This window comes from Colobus angolensis, unplaced genomic scaffold (assembly GCF_000951035.1).
Source record: "Colobus angolensis palliatus isolate OR3802 unplaced genomic scaffold, Cang.pa_1.0 Scaffold477, whole genome shotgun sequence".
NCBI classification, from domain to species: domain Eukaryota; kingdom Metazoa; phylum Chordata; class Mammalia; order Primates; family Cercopithecidae; genus Colobus; species Colobus angolensis.
The window spans coordinates 194239-218360 of NW_012118232.1; the positions used below are offsets into that span (position 1 = coordinate 194239).

Here is a 24122-nt window from a genome sequence, read left to right on the forward strand (position 1 = left end):
CTGCGCTCTGTACAGAGGAGCAGGGGCCAGAGGTCTGGTCCCAGCCCCTCAGAAAGTCCCCAAAGAGGTACAGGCTGGGTCGGGTGCCAGGTGTCAACAAGGGAAACTGCTTTACCTGACGTAAGTGTCCATGGCTCCTGGCGTTGGGGCAGGGTAAAGGGAAACTGACACAGGGGTTGAGGAGTCCAGGGCTCTGGCTGCTAGAGGGGCAGCCTGGGCAAAGTGGCCAGGAAAGATGGCCCATCTCCCAGAACTCCCTCATGCTGGGGTCCACCCTCCCACAGTGCGGCCCCTTCTGTCTGCTGACCTTGGAGAAACCAGGCAGCTCATTCCCTCTCCCAGGACCTGGTGCCGCCCTGGGAACACTCTTAGGTCCTCCGTGCAGTATGAGGGGGACCAGCAGGAGGTCCTGGGACTGGGCTCTGGGCAATTCACCCTGATGATTGACCCTCTGCTCCGTGGGCTTCTCTTGGCAGCTGACTTTCATGGGGGGCTCGTGTGTACCAAAAACTTCAACAAACCTTTAGTGTAGGAGCTTTTATCATCCCCATTTTATAGATGAAGAAACTGAGGCACAGTAAGATTAAGTAACTTGCCTAAAGTTACACAGCTTATCAGTGACAAGCCTAGGCTGTGAGCCCGGGTGGCCTGGCTGCAGTGTGTACACTAAAGCACTGGGCAGTGTGCATCTTGGCTCTGTCCCCATCAAGAATGCCAAAGGAGAGGCCTGCTGGTGTCCCATCCCACTTCCAGCCCTGACGCCCAAATGCAGGCAGCCTGAGGAAAGAGTCGGGGTCCCTGTCCTCACCCAGCAGCAGCACCTGCTGTCCTGGTTTAGGCTGCCTGGCCTGGCTGCTCCGAATTAAATGAGCAGAAGCTCCTACCTCAGCCAGTGGGAATGGATAGCCCCCAGGGTCACCCACCCCCTCACACTGTCAGCCTCACGTGTCACCTCCCCCTGAAAAGCAGTCTCTTACCTGGCTAAACATTTAGGTTTGGAATTATGACAAAGGTCATAAGAATAATTCATGTGAATCACGAAAACTCAATGTAAAAGGAACTGAAAGGACACAGAGACAAGAACCTCCTCCTGGATATGCAACGAGAAGCTGCCCCAGTCGCTTCACTGTCAATGCTTCTTTCACCGGCATTTGTGCCACTGCAGCATTAAGTGATCAGCCCCAAAACACGCTGTGGAACTCACCTGGGTCACTGCTGGGTGCCCCATCCCCTGAAGACAAGGTTCACCTTTAAACAAGGTACCTCTCTCTCCCTAAGTCGGAGTGACAGGAAGCTGGAGTGAGGACCCTATGGCCTGGGCACTGTCACTCCTCACCCGATACTGTCCGCCTCCCAGGTCAAGGCCCTCATGGCCAGTGTCAGGAAGCCTCATGGGGTGTGGTCAGCAGGGCTCCAGAAGTTTTATATTCAAAGTCACATCTGCCTGAGGTTCACCTGGGGGCTCATTTCTGAACCCTTTTCCTACTCTGTTACCAGCAATTTCCAGGAAGCCAGGGCCCTTCTCAAGAAAACCTTGGTCTTCAAATCACTTGTTTGCCATCGAATGTATTCTGTTGTTTCTCTAGACCAAGGGTTAGCAAACTACTGCCAGCTGCCCCTTTGTGTAAATAAGGTTTTATAGACACGCCTGCTGGCTTCTGTATGGTATCTGCCTTCTGGGTCCAATGGCAGGTTGAGTAGTGGTGACAGAGGCTGTATGGCCCACAAAGCCTAGAATCTTTACTGTTTAAATTTGCTGACCCTTGCCCTCGCTCTTCACTTACTCAAACTCTCACTAAGCACCTCCCCGTGCTGGCCTGTCCCTGGCCCAGGGTGACAACACCCAGACAGACTTGGCTGGGCCCACAGGGTACACCCCAGTTCAACGAGGCAGATGCTACACAGGCACGCAGACAGTGGGCTGCACTGCGGGGACAGAGGGGCAAGAGGGGCAGGAAGAGAATCAGGCCCCAAGGAACGGTGTGCGCGAAGGCCCTGAGCTGGCTGCTAACAAACGGGAAGGATGGACCAAAGGAGGTGTGTGTGCTGGAGCAAGAAGAGGGGGCCTTGGGGGAGGCAGGAGATGGGGTTGGGCCCTGCAGGTCACACCTAGCAGCTTCATCTTTACCCTCAGAGCAGGAGGGTGCCACGCTGAGGGGATTTGAGACCCCTCTGGCTACTACACAGGGACAGTCTGCGAGTGGCTTCATGGCTGTGGGAAGGTGAGGTGCAGGCAAGAGAGAACCAGAGGGGATGACGGTGGCTTGGACTGGGGGCAGGAGAAGCCAGGAAGGAAAGTGGATAGAACCAGAGATAGCCACAAAGAATGAAGCACCAGTACCTGGTGACGAGTTAGACAGGGATCTGAGAGAGGAGGAGATGTGCTTCAAGGCCAAGAACACAAGACAAGAACTGGCCCTGCAGGAGAGGCAGAAGATGGGCTCCAGATTACACAGGCTGAGTATGAGGACCCCCAAGAATGTTGAGAGGGTCTAGCAGGCATGGGGTGGTCTGAGAAGCCTGAGCCAGCAGCAGAGTTGCTCTGCATTTTTGAGACTGGGACTACTGAGGATCCTATCGGGGGCAGCCAGTGGGTGAGGAGGGAAGGAGGAGGGGGAAGGGGGAGGGCAGCGGACCCATAAGGCCCCTGCAGGCTGGAGAGCAGAGTCCAGCACAGGGGAGCCGAGGGCCTTGCCAGGACCCAGGGTGATGTCAGTGATGGGCTGAACCTCCTAGAAAGCTCCTTGGTAGGGATGAAGGAGGGACTGCCCAACCCAGGTGACCCAACAGGGAGGATGCTGAGATGCTGGGGACCAAAACCAAGAGCATGGTGACAGGCTAGCTTGGGTTGGCTCTCAGTAGCTGGACAGTGGATCTAGGAGCTTAGGCCAGGTGGTAGGGCTTCCAGCCATGATTCATTCACCTGAGTTCTCCAAGGAAAATCTCCCCAGGAAAGGATGAACAATGGCATTCTATTTGAATCCTAATTTTCCTGCTCAGGGGACACTGTGATCTGTCCCACTGGGGCAACATTCAGAGGGCGAGTGTGCCTTCTCTCACTCGCAGTTCAAGACATGTAAGACGTTTTATGTAACACCTTAAAGGGCCTTCTAAGCATGGTATAAAAAGAACTGATTTTAAAATGACAGGCTTTTATTTTTAGCTTCTTAAAAATTGTAGTGATGCCCAAAGAAGCTGCACTGAAATACAAGTCCTCAGAGACATGTCTGGCACCTGGGCCCCCAACTCCAAGTAGAAGAGGAACACTGGGGACATTTCAACAGACACCCCCAGTCTGCACCTCACTACCGCAGATGTGTCCTTCTCTACTGACATAGAGTAATTAGATGTCTGCTGAAAGCCTGCTATGTGCCCCACAGGGCTCCGAGATTGGAACAGTTGAGCCCAGATGCCATATCATCCTCCATGCCCACCAGTGGCCCAAACTGACCAGTTCAGATGTCCTGCCTGGGACAGAGCCTGGGTTTATGCAGCTCTGCTGGCCTCCGAGGTGGCTGGGGGGAGAGCCTTAGCTTCTCTGATGTGTGTGATGGCGACTCGGGCATCTGGGGCATCACGAAAGTTCAGAGGGGCCTCTGCATGACCACCCAGCTCGCGAGGGGCACAGGTGGTATGACACTCCCACGGGCTCTGCAGAGGTACAGGAAGAGTTCCTCTCTGGACAGGCACAGAGGAGGTGGGAGCAGAGTGCTTCTGGGGAGGGTGAAGCCCCCACCCTCGTACGTGGCAAAATGAGCAAACAAGGACAGGTGCGACTCACCTGGCTGCGCCTCACACCCCATGGATTAACGTACGGTCCCTTGTGCCCACTTTCTCCCCTCAGGTCTAGTTACACCCCAGCACTCTCCCTGGGCTATGTGGGCTTTTCCTTTGTCCCTCCTTTCTCCTGCTGGCCACCTCCTACCAGTGTGACCTCCCCTTCTTTCAGCCCCAGCCTCTTTTTCTCCCTAGCTTGGTTTCCTCTTGAGGTGGGCTTGTCCTGCATTTTTTTCTTAGCGTTTTTCTCCGAGTTCTATTTCTATTTCCTTTCAAGGCCTCTTCATTCCCTTTTCACTCTGTGTTTGGTGAGACAGCGAGGGGAACAGGAGCAGAGTGTGTGTCTGGCCACCTGGGACTGAGCTCCGGGTGGAGTCAGGCCCCTGCCACGGCTCACCTGCTATGGGGCTGATGCCAGGGCTGCCCGACCTGGGAAGGACAGCATCAACTCTGACAGGAAGGCCTTTGGGAGAAAGCAACACAGGATGAGCCGATGCAAGTGCTTTCCAAGTACTAGGTGCAGCAGGTGCAAAGGCCCTGAGACACACTCTTGGAACTCTCAGGAGGCCAGGGTGTTTGGTCTCAAGTGGTTGAGCAGGGAAGAGATATGGACCCTAGGGCCCTCAGCTCGAAACAGAAGGGAACAGAGAATCCTCCACTCCCTGGCACTGCCTCACCAGGCTGACAAGTCCGAGCAGGCACAGCCAGGGAGGATGCTGCTCCCACATGCCTGTGGCCAATTTGTAGAACGCTGGTTCCAGAATAAACTCTGGGAGAAGAGCCTCGACCTAGGAACTGACCACAGCCACCTGGTCCCACAGGCCATGAAACAGAAGGACTGGTACTTCAGAGCACAGACCAAGGTCACACCCTCAGAGACATGTCCCTTCGAGGAGCTGCTCCTCCTCCCACAACCACTGTCATCACCACCTTTGCTGAAGGCTTCCCTCATGCACTCATGTGCGAACATGGCAGGGAAGCTGGAGCTGTAACTTCTCCAAAACTGAGGAGTTGTGGGACACTCACAACCCTCCTCGGGGGCAGCCAACATCATCATTCACTTCCATACATCTGTCAGGCACCCACCACAGGCAGCAAACAAGGGACCCTAGCTCCTGGGGGCTTCCGAGCACTGACACGGCCGCAGCACCAGTCCCATCTAGGCTCGGGGGAAAGCTACTCCACCACCGACAGCAAAGAACATTTTAGGGGCAGGAAAGAAAAAGGGTGGCCAAATCCTTAAAAATACTTCTCCAAGTGCAGGCCTCACTTGAGGATTCCCCACTCCATCCCCCTGTCCCCCAGCTCTGGGGCAGCCCCTCTTCCCAGGGGCCTTGTGCTCACCTTGGCCAGGGTCCTTCCCCATATCCACATCCTGCTCTTAGCAGAACCCTGGGTGGGGGTACCTGGGGCCCTCCTTGGTGAGTGGTACTGGTTCCTATGGGAGCCTCCCCTGAGCTGGAAGACAGGTGGCATGGAAGTGGACAGGGTGGTTGGGCCAGACTGATGGGTGGAGGCGGAGCCAACATCCAGCCATGTGTCCCACTAAGCACTCTGCCTGGGCTGGGGACATAGTGGCAAGGGGAGCTGCAACTGTCCTGGGCTGGTAGGTTTGCAGGGAGGCCAGGAGATAAGGCATCAGTGGCTGATGGGGCAAGATGGGAAGCTGCACTGACTAAGGGAGAGGCAGCAGCTGGGTAAAGCCTGTGAGAGGCAGTAGGAGGGTGAGCACACAGGGCCATGCTGTCCCAGGCCCCCCTGGTGGCCACACGGGGTTGGTCAGCGTACCTTTGGCAGGGGCAGCCACATCAGGGCTCTGCCCTCGCCAGACTCAGGCAGGCACCCCATCGCCCGCCCCAGCTGGGCTCCTCCTGCACTAGGGCCTTCCAGGCAGGGCTCGAGGCACTTCCCTCTCAGCACTCAGGTGCCCCTCCTGCCTGCTCCTCAGTCCCCATCCTCACACCTAGGCTTCCTAGTGACTCCCCTTGCCCTACTCCTGGGACACCCTTCACCCTCTGCCTCCTCACTGCTTCTCCATGACCCTTTCCTATCTAAGAGCTCAGGAATAAAGGCCAGACTCCGCGGCATGGCATTCCTGTGGCCCTCCAGGCCCTGTGCTGCCCACCAATACTGCCTTCCCTGCCCAACCCTGCCCACCTGAGGCCCGCCCACTCTCCTACCCCAGGAGCCTCCTTGCCCTGGCCCCACTGCTCAGATGCCTGCCTTCCTCCCCTCATGGGTGTGGGCCCTTGGAAAATGCCACTGAAGGATTCCTAGTGGGGAACCTTGGTCCCATGTGGTAAGCACAAAGGCTCTCCAGCTATATGGCCTAGGTTCAAAGGGAAACTTGACCACTAACTCGCCAAGCAGCCCTGGGCAAGTTACTAGACTCAGGGCTTCGGTGTCTTTGTCTGTAAAACGCATCTCTTGTAGTCACTGCAATATTCATATTAACAGCTAATATGCATGTAGCACTTGCTCTGTCTGGCTGGGCACAGGCATGCACTATGGGGAACATAACTCCTCTAGCCATTGCCCTGGCTGAGCTCTGGGATGCTGGGGGAGCCATGGGCACAGATGGGGCTTGATGAGGCCCCAAATAGGGCAGCCTGTGGTCAGGTTTGGGAGGGTGTGAGCCATTGATGCACATGGTGGTCTGGCTGCTTCTTAAAGTTCTCCTGTGATGAAAAGCTCCTTTTAATCATTTCCCGGGTTGTGGTTGATGTGGGCGCCCCCACGAGGTCTCCCTGGTGGGGCTGGGGTTCCCAGTCTCCTCCCCACCAACACAGGAGCCAGATAACTGGGCTGGAGGTGGGGTGGCCCCAGCTGCTCTGAGTCTCAGGGAGAGGGTGCAGTCACCCAGCCACACCACTGAGGACATTTGTGGCAGGCCAGGGCAAATGTCCTCGGGCTGGCCATTGACTCAACACCCCTGGTCTCAACTGTGCTGCACTGAATGTCTAACTTTCCTTTGGCTTCACTGCAAAGATGAAAAATGTTGAATTAATCTCCCCTGTAGCATGGTTTTGACTTCACTCAGATTCTGAAGATCTAAAACAGATGCAATAAAAGGGGAATCTCTTTGCTGTGGGGTCTCATGAGCTATCAAAACAAAGCAGGGCTGCCAGGCCCCACTGCCTACCCTAGCTCTGCATTGTCTCCTGCCAACTCCAGCTTTGTCACTTGGTGTACGCCTGTGTGTGTGCACACGCAGGGCCCTGCCTTGCTGGTGGTGCCCTGGCTAGCCTGCTGCCACGTCAGCAGTGACTGGGGGGCCAGAGGAGCCAGCCTAGCCATCTGCAGACAGGGCCTGCTGGTCTAAGCCCAGCCCTTCGCACCACCGAAGGCTCTGCCTCCTGGCCCCAGCCACCACTCAGCACCTTATGATCTGCAGCTCAGGGGCCTACATGTCAGAGGGTACAAACGATGCCCTTCAAGCAGCCTGTGGACATCAGTCAGTCTGCGTGCCAGTGCCATGAGGACAGAGATTGTTGTCTATTCTTCCTCATCACTGTCTTCCTGCTCCTAGACAGCACCTGGTACACAGCAGGTGCACACTGAGTACTGACTGGATGGACAAATGCCCAGCCCTGAGTGCTGTGGGAATGCAGGGAACACAGGCCTGGTGCCTGTCAGCCCAGATCCCCCAGGCCAAAGGGCAGCCCTAATCTAGGGACGGGTCCACCCAGCTTGTGAGGAACACTCACCCCAGCGTGGGTCTTGGACCTGGTGGGCTTGAAGGGATAGAGGAGAGTGGGGTGGGCAGTAGGAGGGGCCAGCCCCCACCAGCTAGTTGTGGGAGGAGGAAGCCTCATTGCGTCGGCAGGAAGTGGGGGTGGGAGTCAAGGAAGCAGTCCAGTTCCTCCCCTCCCCTCAGTCCTGGTCTGATGACGACTAAAATCTTTGAGGCCTGAACCTCAGAAAGGAAGGAATGGAGCTCCCCTCTAATGCTGATGTCTGACATGCTAACATGCCCGGGATCACAAACAGCCGATTCACAAAAGAACCAATTTCTAAAAAAATTCTTCCCAATCTCTCTAGACCCAGCAACTGTCTTTTTAACCACTCCCCCTAACTCCATAGTCTGCTGCAAACAACAGAAAATGAGCTTTTGGTCCCTTGAGCCTACGGTCCATGGTTCTGTTTCACATTATCTCAGGGATATAGGATTTCTCTGATGGTTTTGCATCCCCCAGCCCCCACCTCTACTGAGGATTAGCTTCGGGAAGTACATGAAACACTATTTTCTATTAGTGGATTAGCCGCCAGATTAAGGAATCTTGGCTATTTACCTACCTCATGGCTTAAAAGCAACTCCTTTTAAATGAACACAGCTCTCTTTTCCATATCACTCTTTCTCCCAAAAGGAGAAGCTATAAAAAGTGGGTCCACTCAGACCATTCATAAAATCGGATGCTCCTGGGACCCATGGGGTGCTGCTCACAACCAAAGGGAGGACCTGAGTCACAGCCCCACTGACACGGGGTGGGTTCAAGCACATCCCTGCCAGCCATGTACAGGCCACCAGGGAGGCCAAGTGTCTGACCGGGATAGGCCCCAAGGTGTAGGACACCAGTCATGCTTGGCCATAGGCTTTGCTGGACTCTGACTCCAGGGCTGAGCATGGGGTGTGGACCTTGGCCTTGGCCGCCTTCTGCATCTCATTTCTTCAGAGGCTGACTTTTCCAACAATCCATATAAAGTAGTTAGTTAACTACTTTCCCAAGACCCAATAAAACATTATCATCCTAAGCCAGAGAGACAGCTTGATAGCTTGCTGGAGGCCTGGAAGTCTCAGTATAGCCTGGCAAGTCCGGCTGCAGCTACCACCCAGCAAGGCCACCTCCGGGAGGAAGAAGGGCACAAACCACTAGGGATGGAGTCTCAAGGCTCCCCTATCCTGCCAAGCATCCACTGATCCACAGTGGGGAAACCTGGGCAATAATCTTTTCTGGAGCCACTGGCTGGGCCCAGATCAGAAGGGCAAGGGGCACATAATTGCTTCCCAAATGCCATGCTAAGTTCAAGGCTTCCTGTGCTTCCTCAGCCATGGCCACTGTGGGCATGATGAGGTTCTGTACCCATAGTACAGGCCTGGATCAGGGCTCTTAACAGAGCGCATGGGAAGAAGCAGCAGGCCCGACTACAGCCCTTCCTTGCCCTGCTATGGTGGTGCCTCATTCAGGAAAGCACCAAGTGGTCACGGGGTCAGCTGTGATGAACTAGGCTGTGGCTTGCTTAATCTCAGAGCCATGCAGGCCAGTTTGGGGCTCCTGTCATAACACTCAAGGCCCCTTTCTTGTGGCCTGTGTTTGGCCTTTCCTTGGAGGGCCCTCAGGTCCCAGAGGAGCAAGAGCAAATCACTTGGAGTCCCCTCCCTTCCTCCTCTCAAAGCAAGCCTAGATTCAGCCCAAATGAGATGTCCCTGCATGGGCCTCTCTCCCTGCTCCCAGCCTCTGCTCTCCACCACCCGCTCCCGCCTACCATCTCCCCAGCCCTCCCCTATCTCCAAGCCTGCTCAGAGCCTCACAGAAGAAATCTCATATGACCGACCATGAACATTCCCAGGCCCCAGAGGTAACCACAGCCACTGCCGAGCCCAGCTGGCAGGCAGGGGCCTTCAATCTGCAGCCTCTTTGGGAACAGGGTGCTTTCTGCCACAACCACAGATGGGGTAAAAGATGGAAAACCAGAGTTTTTTGCCAGACCCCCATGGGAGCTGCCATCCAGTTCCCCGGCAAACACGAGCTTGCCCATTTTTGAGTGCTGTTCGCAGGCTGCATGTCACGAGGGAGGCAGGGCACTGGCCCTGACCTGAGATGTGGGGAAGACGCAGGTTCCCCTGTCCCGCCACATTTGCAAAGCCAGAGAAGCCTTTGGGAAAAATGCCAAAAATAGTAACAGGGCTGGAGAAGGGCCAGGAGCCCATACAGACAGACATTTCCCCCAGTCCCTCTGCCACCAAGTGTGTTCCTGGCACAGACCGGACACTGTCTTGGGTCCCTTGTACCCCAGAAGTAGCCTCTTAACAGAAGGAAAACAAGCCTCTTGTTTCCAAACCCCCACAAAGAAGTTCAGGTTGTCCTGAACATGACTCTGGCCAAAAGGGCAGCCCATGAAGATCCACAACAAGGAGGGTGGCTACATCCACTCTGGACCAAGTAGGTGAGCTGGCTAGATGTGCTGATGCAGAGAGGGGGCCCATTTTTGCAGAAACAACCCACCACTACCCTTATGGCCCTGTCTGCAAGTGGCAGCAGTGTTAGGAGGGCTGCACACGCCCTCCTGGGATGATGGGAAGACGCACTGGGTGACTTTCACTCTATACCCTCCCAACAAATTCTGTCTGCGTGCACGTGGGAGGACCGATCCCCAGGGAAAATGGTATAACTATAAAATTGGGAGTATATTTCCATAAGCAACAGCAGGCCCTCCCAGGAAAGAGGGATACAGAGAGCCCCTGAGAGTGGTGAGGCAGCTTGGTCCACATCAGGGCCAGGCACTGCCACCTTCCCCACCAGTGTGGAACCAGATGCCTCACCTGAGCAGCCCGTCAAATAGGAACTGCCAGGACTACCATGGGTGTGTGTGGGGGAGCAGGTTTAAGGTATCTTGAAGCAAATAGGCCATTCTGTATCCCCAAAGCAAAGAGGTAAAAATCCTTGGCCTTGCTGAGTTAGGACAACAAAACGCAATGACTTGAACATTTAACAAAATTAAATGCGAAAGAGACCCAAACAAGCAGGGCTGGCAGGCCTGCTCCCTGCCTGCTCCCCACCACATGCATTTTCAAGTCCCAGAGCCCAGCAGCCTCCATGAGTCACAGGAACTGGAACGTGACATCACAGCATTGCTGTGGCCAGCCTGAAACACTGGGTGCCATAAAAAAACAGTTGGAGCAGGAATTTCATGGCTTGGTATTTTTAAAAAGCAGCAAGACGTGAAACTGGAGTCAAAAATAACTTTGCTGTGGGCTTCTGAGGCAAAACCACCAAGCCGCGTGTGTTGGGCCTATGCCGGGCCCCCATACAGCAGCCTCCCCAGCTCCTGGGTCATTGTCCACACCCCCGAGTTCCACCCCCTTGCCCTAAGGAAGGCCCAGGACCTCTGCAACTTCCAGATACCACTGGAACCTCCATTACTCCTGAGGGCAGCTGAGCACTGTGCAGCAGCCCTCTGGCCTCTTGAGGGTTCAGGAAGGAAGCCACAGAGCCAGTGTGGAGGTGAGCTCATGCAGCAGTGACTATTTGTGGAAACAGCCTCTCTCCCTGCTCACTGGTGAGTTTTCTGGCATCTGTGAAAAAGACCCCTAGATCACCTGGCAGCACCCCCGAGAGCACAAGGGGAAGGAGTACCAGGGTCAGGGCCAGGGCCTCTGCTTGTACACCCACTGAGTGCCCATCCCTGGGCAGGCCGGCCTAGCAGCCTCAGGGACTGGCCTGGAGTCCTCCAGGGGTGCTCAGAACAGAGGAGCCTGGCCTGGGGACAGGCAGATGAAACAACGCCTCAGGGGAAGTCCTGGCCCCACCTGAGAGGCTGACCTCTGCTGTCCACCCCATGGGACAGACAGACAGAGGGGCAGTGCTTAAAATCTCCCCTCGGTGGAAAGCCAAAAAGAGGCAGAGCCGGGTCTCAGCAGCTGCAGCTTCTGACTCCTGGTCTGGGTTTTTCTCTGGAACCCTTGGGCCTCTGGGGTCAAGCCAACTTTCTCAGAAGACTTGAGGCAGGCCCAGCAGGTGAGTGACCCCAGGGCAGCCACAGGACAGGCGTGTGCTCTCTCCAGAGGGGACAGGGGAGGGGTGGGTCTCAGGACAGGCTCAGAGCAGGGCCCTTGGACCCTGAGGGAGGGGCGTACGATCTCTCAGTGGGGTGGGGAGCTCGCAGCATGTGACGCCCACGCTCCTGACCTCAGGCCTAGCAGTTCCTGAGAATTCCCACAGGGGGCTTGAGGAACAAAAAGTCCTCTAAAGAAAATCCTCAGTTCCATTGTTAGGAAATACATGTTCCCTAAAAACCATTACAATATCTATATTCAAAAAATGTACTGTCACAGGAAGTACTATATACATCTTCGAAGAGCTTCCATCTTGGCCCGTGTTGCCTAGGTCCGGGTTAAAGGGTCTGATCTAATGGGCCCCATGACCCATGCCTGATTTTCAACAGTGTCTATGTGCACCCCAGTGCCTCTGTCACCTCCCGTGCCCTCCTTCCCGGGTTGGGGAATGACTTCTTCTTTCTCCCCTCTCTTATCCTCCTGCCTAGCCAGACACTAGAGTCTCACTGGCAGCTCAAAAGCATTCCTGGGACTTGAGTCCAGCGACATGGGGACTGTGGAATGTCCACTCCTGTCGTTCCTGTGCCACAAGCCTGCCCTGGTGCTTTCCCATATTGCTCCCAGAAGAACATCGACTCACTGCTGTGCTTCACAGAACAGCTGGCACCAGTCTAGCACACCCAGTTAACCAAGAACCGCACAGCAGAGCTCAGAGGACCCAATGAGGCGTCTCTCCCCATTTTACAACGGAGGAGACTGAGGCTCTGGGATTGACGTCACCTGCCCAAGGTCACCCAGGTGATGAATGGTGGAGGTGTGCCCAGGCTGACGGGCAGGTGGCTCACTGGGTGAACAGAGCAGCCCTGAAACCCAAGGAGGAACAGTTGCTCCCCACAGCTGGTGGGGACGGTAAAGCTGAACAAACCCCAGCTGCTCAAAGCATGGCATCAGCTGGGATCAGGGCCCCAAGGAAGATTAGTGAAGAAACCAACAGCACCCCGAACAGCAAGCTCAGTGTTTGCTGGGGCAAGGAGGGGTCATCCCCACACAGGGGCAGGCCAGGGCAAGGGTGTGTGTGCTCTTTGGCTGCTGACCTAAGGCGCTCGGCCTGCTGGGCTCTCTGATCACAGAGCCCAGGGCAAGAGCTTCTGGCCTTACCTTTCAGGGAGGTCAAGTTTGGTTTGCAGAATTTCTTGATGAAGCCATCTCTAACTCCACCAAAACTGTTTGGCAAGGGAAGCTGGGGAAGCTCTGACCCACAGTGGTTGAGATCAGGATCACCTGGCCTCCTGGGGAAGCCCCAGGTTGGCTGGACCCCGAGGCTGGTCCAGGCACAACAAGTCATTATTAACACGTTATCTGCACCTGGCATGATGCTGCTGTCACGTGCCAGGTGGGAGGATAAAGTGAGGGCCACACAGGGAAGTCCTTGGAAAGTGGCAGACCTCAGATAAAAACCTGGAGGATGACAATTATGATGAGTATGTGATCCCCACACTCTGAGGACTTTCCATCTAAAACAACTATGTGGGGAGGCCTGAAGACTGCACCTGCTCGGCTCGCAAGGTCACCCCAAAGTCTATTTTCCCCATATAAATACACTTTTGAAAAATAATGTATGGATTTTATAAAAAAGGCATTCATAAAAAAGTAAAACACCAACCCCATTTCTGGAGTTAAAGGGTTTCTGATGCTGTACAAGTCCCAAGGGCACTTTGGTTTCCTCTTCATCTGTAAGGCCTCTTGGAAGGCTGGGGAAAGCTGCCCCACTTGCTGGCTTCCTCCGGAGACCAGGAGCCTTGCAGGGGCCAGCCAAAGTGCTGTTTGTCTCATCGCCCCTGGGATGGGGCCATGATAGCACTGCCCTTGCTCATGTCTTAACTTCTCTGTGTCCCTATCTCCACTCTACCCCAGACCCTCAGCATGGGTCAGGCCTCGACTTTGCCTAGTGTCCCATCAGGTGAGGAAGCACTCCTGGGCTGCTGTTTCTGTTACCCCACACCAGAGGACCCATGGCTTTGACCCGGTGTCTGGACTCCCACTTGTTTCCAGTGATTCCAGTTGCCAGCTCCTCTGTGGACACCTGGCTCCGACCTCGGCAGATTCAGTCCTGAGTTCTTCCTGAAGGTGGGGCTGGGTCTCACACAGGGCCCACCACACAGAGTGGGCTCAGTGAATGTGTGTGCATGGAAGGAACCTGCCACCTCTGCTCTGAGGGCCAAGGAATGGCTTCCTGGGTAGGGAAGGGTCTAGCTTCATGAGGCAGTGGAGAATTGGGAGAGCTATTTCTGGTGCTGTCATGCAGATCCCCCTGGCCCCCAAGCCTTGGATAACGACAATGGCAGCAACAGGAGCAGCACCCAACACATCAGCAGTGCACAGCATTGTCAGGTACTGTTCAAGGAGCTTCCCAAGAGGCCTATGAAGTGGGTACTATGATCAGCTCTGAAAGTAAGGCACACAGACTCGAAGTGACTTGCCCAAGGTTGCTGAGCTAGGCAGTGGGGAAGCCAGACAAAGCTAAAGCCACTCCTCTTCACCGGCTCACTCAGCTTCCTGGCTTCCAGGCTTTTCCTTTACACAGAGGAGCTGCTGAAGGCGTCACCCTGGGGAGGACTGAGATTGGGTCCCTGACCCCCAGACTGGTGAGAGACAGGCCACAAACATCCACAGGGGTGACCTTGCCACATTGGGCCATACCAGCCTGTTGAGCAGGAAGGCAGGCTTTGAAGACTGTGAGCCTTTGAAATAGGGTATCCTACCCAGGGGCTGGAGACTCTGTGACTCACTCAGAAAACATCCCTGGCCACTGCCCGCTGCAGCCCCATGGCTCTCGCCTGGAAGGATGTTCTGCAGGATGGAGGCCTGAAGGACCTGGAAGACAGCTTCCCTCTCAAAGGCCACTTTGAAGTAGACTTCCCTGTGGGGGAGGGAAGGGGTAGTGGGGGCGACGGAGGAGAACAGCATAATTCACATGGATGACTTTTTAGTAGGAATCAGTGCTGGGGTGGCTGGGCATCCCACCCCTCCAGAACAAAAAGGCTCTTCAGGACTCGGTGGATGGTGAGGAGTGCTTGCTGATGGGGTGGCACCTGAGACCAATACCCACAGACCAATTAGGAAGCCCAGCTGAACAAGCCACTTGGGAAGATGGATGGTGGTGGTCGTCTGGCACTAAGCTTCAGGGGAGGGCTGGGTCAGTCTGAACCATCCAGAGCGGGGCCCGCTGTGGACCTGCCTCTGCTGGGCCAATGCCAAGAGAAAGGTGCAGGGAAACTTTCAACTCCCTGGTGGAGATAGCTCTGGCTGTGGCTGAAACACCTCAGCTAGAGAAGACCTCAACTCCAAGGAGAAAGGTGGGCCTAGAAGACAACCAACAGCCAAGCCCGAGGAGAACTTGCCAGGATTAGCACAAAGGTGCTATGCACAGTTCTGAAAATGGGTTGAACTTTAAGGCCTCAACTGGTGCTTCATCTGCAGAACTCAAGTTTCCTCGGGATGCATTGAGTCCGTCAAGAACATGCCTCACTTTATGGCATCCAGCAACACACAGACACTGTCAGTTTTGCAAAGCAGGTGACTGGCTGATATTGTTGGCATCTGGTCGGGGGTGGCCTGCCAGTTGGATTTGCAAAGGGGCTGAATGGTGTGAGGTAGGACCAGGGTGCCACAGAGGCATTGAGACACCCAGACACCCAGCCATGGGCCAAAGGCCACAGGCCACAGGCCAGCCTTCACTTATTCTCTGCGATGCAAGTTTTTTAAAAGTTACTATCATACTCCTAACTGCGAACACATAACAAAACCTTCCATGTGCACCCCTAAAACACAGTGACAGGAAATGTTTTTAGTGTTATACTCCTCTGGATCCAATGAAGCTATTTTTAACCACCTTCTCAGACTTAATTTCCAATTTTATCCTATAAAGTTCTAATAGATTCCACCTCCCCTAATCTCTCACTTGGCGAGGCTGTGAAAAACATGAGGCAGTTGCTGACGGGTTTGAAGTGGGGTGGTTTTTAAGTCTTTGCATGCTGCTCACATCACTCTCAGCACATGCCTTCTTCTCAGGGCTTAGCAGCCTCTCAGCAAGGTCTGTACACTGTGCCCTGGAGTCCCACAGCCCTCCGTCATGACACTTGGCCTTTCCCTTCAAGAGTGCTTTCTTCAGTGGGCCCAAGGTATGCCATCCCAGCTGGGCTCTGATGACACACCCTGGAAGAGCTTTTCTCACTTAGCCCACGATCCCAAGCTGGGGAAAGGATACCATGCCATCTCAGCTCCATTTCCGTTAGTGACATCAAGGGTCCTTTGCATCCTTCATGTGAGCTGGACTGGAGACCACTCTTCCTTGCTTCCCCACCCCCTGCCCCCTGGCTTTAACACCTTTCTGTTTTCCTCACGGGCCACATGTGTCCCTCCTGCAGCCTCGCTCTACCCATGTGATGGCATGGCAGAGGAGGATCTGCAGAGTCCCTGCGTGGCCTCAGGAGCCAAGGAGATGAGGAATTGGGGAACCTCTAAATCCCGCCTTTTCCCCCACCCTACCACCACATATCCACATGCCAGCCACCTGGAGCTTCACTCATTCCCTGGACATGCCCATGGCCTCTTCAGAGCCATAGACAGCCAGGACCTCTCTTCTCCCTCGGGTGGGATGGCCCTGCCAAGCATGCCCTAGTGCTGGCCACCACCTCTTGTCAGGGGATTTTGCGCTTAATGAAACTGCTACACTACGAGCCTGTGTTATGGCTGCCAACCTATGCTCCCAAGGGCGGGGCCCATATCCATCTCAGTGATGAGGGTGGTCAGAACCACAACTAACATTCATTGAGCAGTTACCTAGGGCCAGGCATGGGTCAAACATTTCCCAGATTCATCTCCCTTAATTCTCATCATGAATGTGGCAGGCAGAGCCCACAACCACCAGCACTTTACAGAAAAACATACCAGGGCTTGGAGAACTGAAGGGATTTCCCCAAGGTTGCTCAGAGGATAACGGCTAGGCTCAAACTCAGAGCCTAGGCTCTCAGAAGCCCTGACTCACTACTCAGTTCCCTGGCATGCCCCTGCAGTGCCTATCCAGCAAAGAGTGGGAGGAATAAACAAACACAGTGTTTCTTTCAAAGCTCTTCAGCGGCCCAGGCCAGCTCTAGGTGAGCACACTCCAATAGTACCCAGCATTGGGGATTTTGGAGTCTAGTGGCCTGGCCAGGGCTTGAATGGCTCCAAGAGCTAGGATCCCCGGGAAGGCTCTGCAATGTCATTAATCTGGACTGGAAAACAGGTCCATTATAATTATGTTTTTAAAAATCCAGCACCTGTTGTCCAACTTCAAAGGGTCCAAATGTGGGACCAAGTGCAGATGACGGGTGAACCCACACTGTGGCCTACCTGAGTGAGGACATCCAGCTGGCCCACAATGTGCTCCAGCGTGCTGGTCAGTGTCTGGGGCACGCTCACGGGCTCCTGGGGCTGGCTCTGCACAGACTCCACACTCCTGCCTCTGCCTGGGGGGCCAGGGAAGTCCACTTCTGGCTAAAGACAGAAAGAAAAAAGTTCCTCAGTCTATCCAGTGCTTAAAGAAATACTGTGAGAGGAATAGCCCCTCCAAAAGATGAAAGGGAAAACCACCAGCAAACTTGAGAAGGTAAGCTGCAAGCATCAGTGAGAAACAGCAGCGTGGCAGCGTTCCCACATCTGGGTCCACATGCACACCTTTCCAGGCAGAGGCCTTAAGTGAGGAGTGGAATCAGAACATCTTGTGGTTCAGGCAGAAAGGGGCCTGGGAAGGAGGGCAGGTAGGTCAGTGAGTGCCCTCAGCCTGCTCTTGGAGCCCCACAGGGAGGCTGGCTGCCTCCCATCTCTTCAAGCAGCTGGCACCCACCAGCAGGCATCCAGGTGAGTCCAGAGATGCTAAAGCCCGGCCTGGGCCTGAAGTTCCTCCTCTTCCTGGTCAGCTGAACTCTAATTCCCCACCTCCCAATATGGGGATGTGCCAGGCTTCACAAATGCCTTTCCCAGGCCAAAGGAGCTGTGGCCCAGAACTTGGTGGCAGTGTGTGTGTGTGTGTGTGGCAGGGAGAAGGGTGTTCCAACCCCATCCCGGCCCAGATCCCCTGGAAAAACAAAGATTTCTGTGTGCATGTCCCAGGCTGGCACATGGCTGGCAGGAATCTGAATCCACAGGAAAGGCACCCCTGGGCTGCTTCAGATAGGACTCCAGGAGGTGAGGGGCTTAGTGTTTCTGCCTAAGGCCCTTCAGCCCCCAAATTCAGAAAAGTCAGCTCCTTGTCCTATGCACAAAGGCTTCTGTGGACCGAGGAAGTGCTGTGCACATGTTCAGTGGGCGGGATGCTGGAGCCATGGGTGTCCAAGGGCAGGGCTGGTCTTAGAGCCTGCAGTTCCTCTGTGGACTTGCTCCCACGGGAATGTGGTTCAGCACGTGGACCCTATCTGCATGTTTTCCTTTATTAGGTAAGTATTCTATTCTCATAGATCACAAACTTTCAAGGGCATGCTGATTTGAACTTGGAAAACTGCTGGCCCTCATGGTGGCTATAGGAGAACCTGAATGTAAGACATGAGCCAGAGGGATGTTCTTGAGAACATGAGCAGCACCATGTCCACACGCCTATCATCAGCATGTCGACCACTTCCGTGGCCATTTCCACTTCGGCCATCAGGGCTGGGTCTCTTCAGGAATCCTGAGTCCTCCAGGAATCAACGTGCTTCAGATCTCAAAGCTTACCCAGAAGCCCATCCCAAAAGGAAGTTTCAGAAGTCCACCAGCCTTGCCAGGATAGACTTCAGCCTACCACAGTAGCCCCCAGACTAAGGCAGTTCTGTCAGGAGACACAGCAGAGTGCAGTGGTGAGGAATGGTGACTCAGACACTCACTGACCAGCTCTGGGCCTCCACTTCCTCATCTAGACTGGGCCAGTCCTTCAAATGGCTGGGCTGTGAGAGATGCTTATCTGAAGCTACCAGCAGGCCTTTCTTAAGAAATGTTCAGTGCTGTGCCCACTCCTTCCAGAGGAGCCCCTAACTTGCAGACACACACACACTCCTCCACTGGAGGAAGAGTGTGAGCAGGGAACTCTTCTGTCCCACAGCCAGCATTGTCATGGAATGGGTCAGAGTCTGGTGCTGCTGGCTGCCTAGGAAGGAGGGAATGGAAAATCTGAGTTTCTGCACAATGGCCCAGAAACGGACAGTGCTGAGCTCAGCCTCTGGAAGCACAGTGGACGCTGCAGGGAGGCAGGGTGAGTACCACTGACTTTAGCAATAGAAACCCTCCTGGATGAGCCAAAGTTGAGCCAGCTCCAAGGGAGTATTAAAGACAGCAGCCGCGGCGCTCCAAGCTGGAGAGGTGGCCTTTACAACAGAGGGTTGCGGCAGCCACCATGTTTTCCCACCTATACCACACTTTCATGGGCTGTCTCCATTTGACAAGAAAGAGAACTAAGGCTCAGTCAGAAAATGACTGTCCAAAACTAACCAGCCTCAAACTCTAGGGCTGCCTGGAGCCATTTCCCTGCCTCCTTGCCCACTCTCATCAGAAAACATCACAGCACTTAATACGCCACCAGTCCAGCAATTGCCATGGTTTACTTGCCATCCACTGTGTGCCCTCATTTAATGTCACCTCACTTAATACATGTAACCTCACTTCATCCTTATGATGGCCCTTCCCAATAGGCATTATTAACCTTGTTTTTCAGATATGGACCCTTGGGCTCAAAGAGGTTAAGTAACTTGTTCTAAGTTACCCAGCAAATAACAGAATTGGGATCTGAACCCAAAATTCGGGCTCTTCCTGGGCATGAGACAGCCTCTGGCAGGTGACATTGACTGTAGCTGGGCTTCCATGTGCACAACTCCTCTCCAACGTCCCTGTAGAGGCCTCTGAATCCTGGGTCTAACGCTTTTTGCGTTAATTCCTCAACCCAGCTACCCTGGAATGATTGCCCAGCACAGAGCTGAACTCAGAGCAGGCCCTCCACAAACACTCAACACCCCAAAGAGCAGAGCCCACCGAGGTAAAATTTCTGTGTAATGAAATCTCCCCACTGTCTGCACTGTAGCAAAGGGCCAGCAGCCCTGCCCCTCACAGCTCTGGAGCCACTCACCTGCATGCCAGCACTCTGGAGCTGTGGCATTTCCCTGAGAGCTGGGCAAATAAGCAAGAAAGCAGAGATAAGAAAATGACACACAAGAGTGGGAAGAGACAGTCATACCAGAGCCATGAGTAATGACAGTGGCAGAATAACCCAAGCAGCATTTAAATGCAAAAGTCACATCAGCGTTTTGTCTGTTCAACATCAAAGGGTCCTAGGGGTTTTGCCTGGTGGTTCTCAGTTAAGTATAACATGAATAAAATAACACAAAGAGGCCAGACACGGTGACTTACCCCTGTAATCCCAACACTTTGGGACGTCAAGGCGGGTGGATCACTTGAGGTCAGGAGTTCAAGCCTGGCCAACATGGTGAAACCCTATCTATACTAAAAATACAAAAATTAGCCAGGCATGGTGGCAGGCACCTGTGATCCCAGCTACTCAGGAGGCTGAGGCAGGAGAATCACTTGAACCCAGGAGAGGTTGCAGTGCCCTGAGATCACGTCACTGCACTCCAGCCTGGGCAACAGAGCAAGACTCCATCCAAAAATAAAAAGTAATGCTCACTAAAATAACAACAAAGATTAACCCACACACATACCTGTATATATCTACATCAATTCAACAACATTTCACTTTTGCCAAATATAAATAATCTTAATACCAAAACAAAAAAAGGTGACTCTCAAGAGATGGCTCTAACTTTCAGAAATATCACTTGGGGCCTGCAGGTGTCTCCTCTCATGCCACCCTGGGGTGGGACTCTGGTTTCTTACAGTCAGTTAAGTGTTGCCCACCTCAGTTCCTGTTTCCTCTGCTGCCTGCCTTTCATACAGCATCAGGAGCTCAGCACTTCGCACACAGCAGGAATTGCCTAAATATCTGTGGCTGATACTCAGCCACCCAGAGACAAGAGGAACCAAACCATAACATTTCATTAAAAACAAAAAGAAAGAGCTTAATCTTCCTTGTGACATGAAATCAACCCATCTGGAGTTGACTTCTTGAGAGGTCTCTGAATTGACCATGATCTCACTCTTCCATCAAGATACAAGTATGGATAAGGAGCTGCTGCCTAGGATATATAAAGCTGGGGAGAGTGTTAATTCCATCCTAACAAGAAAAAGACTGACAATCTAAAAGAATCATAACTTCTCTTAAATCAGTGAGCTGAAGTCACAGAGCAACCAGTAGCCTGAAATCTAAGGAAAGACAGACACTTCCAAGGAAAACAGAAAGTGAGCATCAGCTGTGGGTCACCTATGGCAAAGCATGAAGAGAAGAGACACCAAGTGCCATATGAGTGGGTAAGTTATAGTTTTAACAAATTGCTGGAGACCAAGTGTAGACTAAGGTAAGAGTGCAGAACCCCCAGGTGCCACAGGCACAAGTAGAGCTTGCACCCATGCACAGGTTCTTCTCCACAGACCTCTCCTGGGCTTTCATGACAAACAAATGGGGGCAGAACAGTAGATGGGAGAAAACCATTCCTGGAGGTGCAGGCCTAGGAGAGGGCAGTGAGCAAGGAAAGATATGAAGCCCTGCCAGGACCTCTCCCCTGTAGAACAGCATCCTAAAACTACTAGGGAAAAGCAAAGATAAAAACACCCCTCATTGATGGAGAGGCAGGAAACTATCCTGAGCTGAGATTATCAAGGTCTCCTTTCAATGAGGAAGGAGCAGGACCGCTAAGAATGTCTGACTTTTGAGACTCAGGGAGACAGGGTCTGCCTAAGACTGAAGCTGGGTCAAGACAACAGAGCCCACCCCCAACCCCCACAAAAAGAAAAAACAAAACAAAACAAAAAAATAGCAAGCACCAAGCAACAGCAGCCTATCTAGGGAGGAGGGCCAAGAGCATGGAAAAAAGCATGCCCCTCTGAGAGGCAAGACCACAGGGCTGGCTGAAAGGTGAGAGTGAGGAAAATGATTGAGAAAATCCTCTATCACCCAGACCTCAACCTAGGTACGTTAGGTAACACTAAACTAAGCTCGACTCCTGATAAGACTATTTACCTCAGTCTTTACTGTCCTAAACATGATGCCTGGCATTTAATAGAAAATTATGAGACACAAAAAGGCAGGCAGAAAAAAAACCCCACCGTCAAGAGACAAAGCAATCAGTAGAAGCAGACTCAGATGACCTAGATGTTGAAACTACGAGATACAAAATTTAAAATAATTATGACTAATATGGTAAAGGCTCTACTGAACAACACACATGATCAAATGGAGAATTTCAGCAGAAAGGCAGAAATTATAAGAAAGAGTTGAATGGAAACAACAGAAATAAGAAACCCAGTAACAGAGAAGTATGGCTATAATGGGCTCAATGGGAAAATAAATTAGTGATCTTAAAGATAGATCAATTCCTCAAACTGAAACACAGAGGGATAGAACAGAACAGAGCTTCCATAAGCTACAGGACAATATTGCCTCTAACACACGGACAACTGAACTCCCAGAAGGAAGAGAGAGAGAAATTAGATATTTCTTATAAATACAAATTTGCTGGTTAAAAAATTGTCAGCTTTGGTTTGTCTAGGGGGAAAAAAGGTCTTTACTTCCCCATCATTTCTAAAATATTTTTGCTGAGTACAAATATTGGGTTGGCAGTTTTTCCTTCAAACTTTAAAGATGTTACTCTTTCAGTTTGTATAGTTTCATGAGAATTCTTCATAATTCTTACATTTGATCCACTGTATATATGTTTTTTTTTCTCTGGCTACCTTCAAGATTTCTTTTTTAATCGTTGGTTTTTAGAACTTTGAAGATAACTCATCTAGGATTTTGTTTTGTTTTGTTTTTTTCTCCAGCTTGTTTGTTGTTTCTCTGAGCTTCTTGGAACTATGGTTTGATGTCTTTCATTATTTTTTGAAAATTCTTGGCCATTAACTTTTCAATAACACCAAAACAACATAAAGTATATATTATTAATAGTTTCCTAGGGCTACTGTAACAAATTGTCACATTTGATGGCATAAAAGAATAGAAATTAATTCTCTCACAGTTCTGGAAGTCTGAATCAAGGCAGGGCCACATTTTCTCTGGAGGCACGAAGGGAGAATGCTTCCTTCCCTCTTTCAGTTTCTGGTGACTCCATAATTCCTTGACTTATGGCTACATAACTCCAATCTCTGCCTCTTTCTTCACATGGCATTCTTCTCCTTTCTCTGTGTGTCTCTCTTCTGTGTGGCTCTTCTAAGGACACTTGTCATTCAATTTAGGACCACCAATCCAAGATGATCTCATCTTGAGATTCTTAATTACATCCACAAAGATCTTTTCCCCCAAGTAAAGTCATCTTCACAGTTTCTGGGGGTTAGGATGTAGACATATCTTTCAGGGAGGCTCCCATTCAACACACTACAAAATGCTTAAGTATAAATCTAACAACGTATGTGCAAAATGTGTATGTTGAAAACTACAAAACACTAATGAGAAAAACTGAAGACCTATACCAATGAAGAGATACACCGTGTTCATGTATTAAAGGCTCAATGTTGTAAATATGTCAATTTCCTCCCAAATCACCTTTAGGCATCAAGAAGTTGATTCTGAAATTTACATGGAAAGGCAAAAGAACTAGAAAAGCCAAAACAATTTTGAAAAAAAGAATAAAATTAGAGGAATCACACTACATGATTTCAAGACTTAGTCTAAAACTATATTAACCAAGACACTGTGGTATTGGTAAAAGGATAGACACATAGATTAGTAGAACAAAGAGAATCCAGAAACTCTAGACCAGTATCTGACCAATTAATTTTTAACAAAGGTGCACAAACAACTTAGTACAGAAAAGTTAGTATTTCCAAAGTTGATTAAACAATTGGGTATCCAAGTGCAAAAAAATGAACTTCGGTACATACCTTGCACCACATACAAAAACTAATTCAAAATGGATCATAGAACTAAGTGTAAAACCTAAAACTATAAGGCCGGGTGTAGTGGCTCATGCCTGTAATCCCAGCACTTTGGGAGGCTAAGGCAGGTGGATCATCTGAGGTCAGGAGTTCGAGACCAGCCTGGCCAACAATGGCAAAACCACGTCTCTACTAAAATGCAAAAATTTTAGTAGAGACCAGCCAGGTGTGGTGGCGGGCACCTATAATACCAGCTACTAGGGAGGCTGAGGCAGGGGAATCGCTTGAACATGGGAGGCAGAGGCTGTAGTGAGTCGAGATTGTGCCAACACACTCCAGCCTGGGCAACAAAGTAAGACTTCATCTCAAAAAAAATAAAAAACAAAAAACAAAACCTAAAACTAAAAAACTAATATACATTTTTCCTGTAAAACAGAAGATCTCTGTGACCTTGGGTTAGGCATATTCCTTAGATATGATAGCTGAAGTATGATCCATAAAAGAAAAAATTGATAAAAGGAACTTCTTCAAAATTCAAAACTTCTGCTCTTTTTTTTTTTTTTTTGAGATAGAGTCTTGCTCTGTC

At 51.9% G+C, this 24122-nt stretch overlaps 1 protein-coding gene across 3 annotated transcripts in view; it reads right to left on the reverse strand.

The window, feature by feature from the left end:
- POC1A (POC1 centriolar protein A) overlaps positions 1-24122 on the reverse strand; it is an 82473-nt gene that overhangs the window by 5376 nt on the left and 52975 nt on the right. For 2 of the 3 annotated variants that reach the window (XM_011958833.1, XM_011958834.1), the window contains exon 10: positions 16946-17089. The exons of the other annotated variant lie outside the window; for it this stretch is intronic. In XM_011958833.1, the coding sequence (XP_011814223.1) occupies positions 16946-17089 (144 nt within the window). The remainder of the gene's footprint in view (positions 1-16945; positions 17090-24122) is intronic. 3 annotated transcript variants of the gene reach the window in all.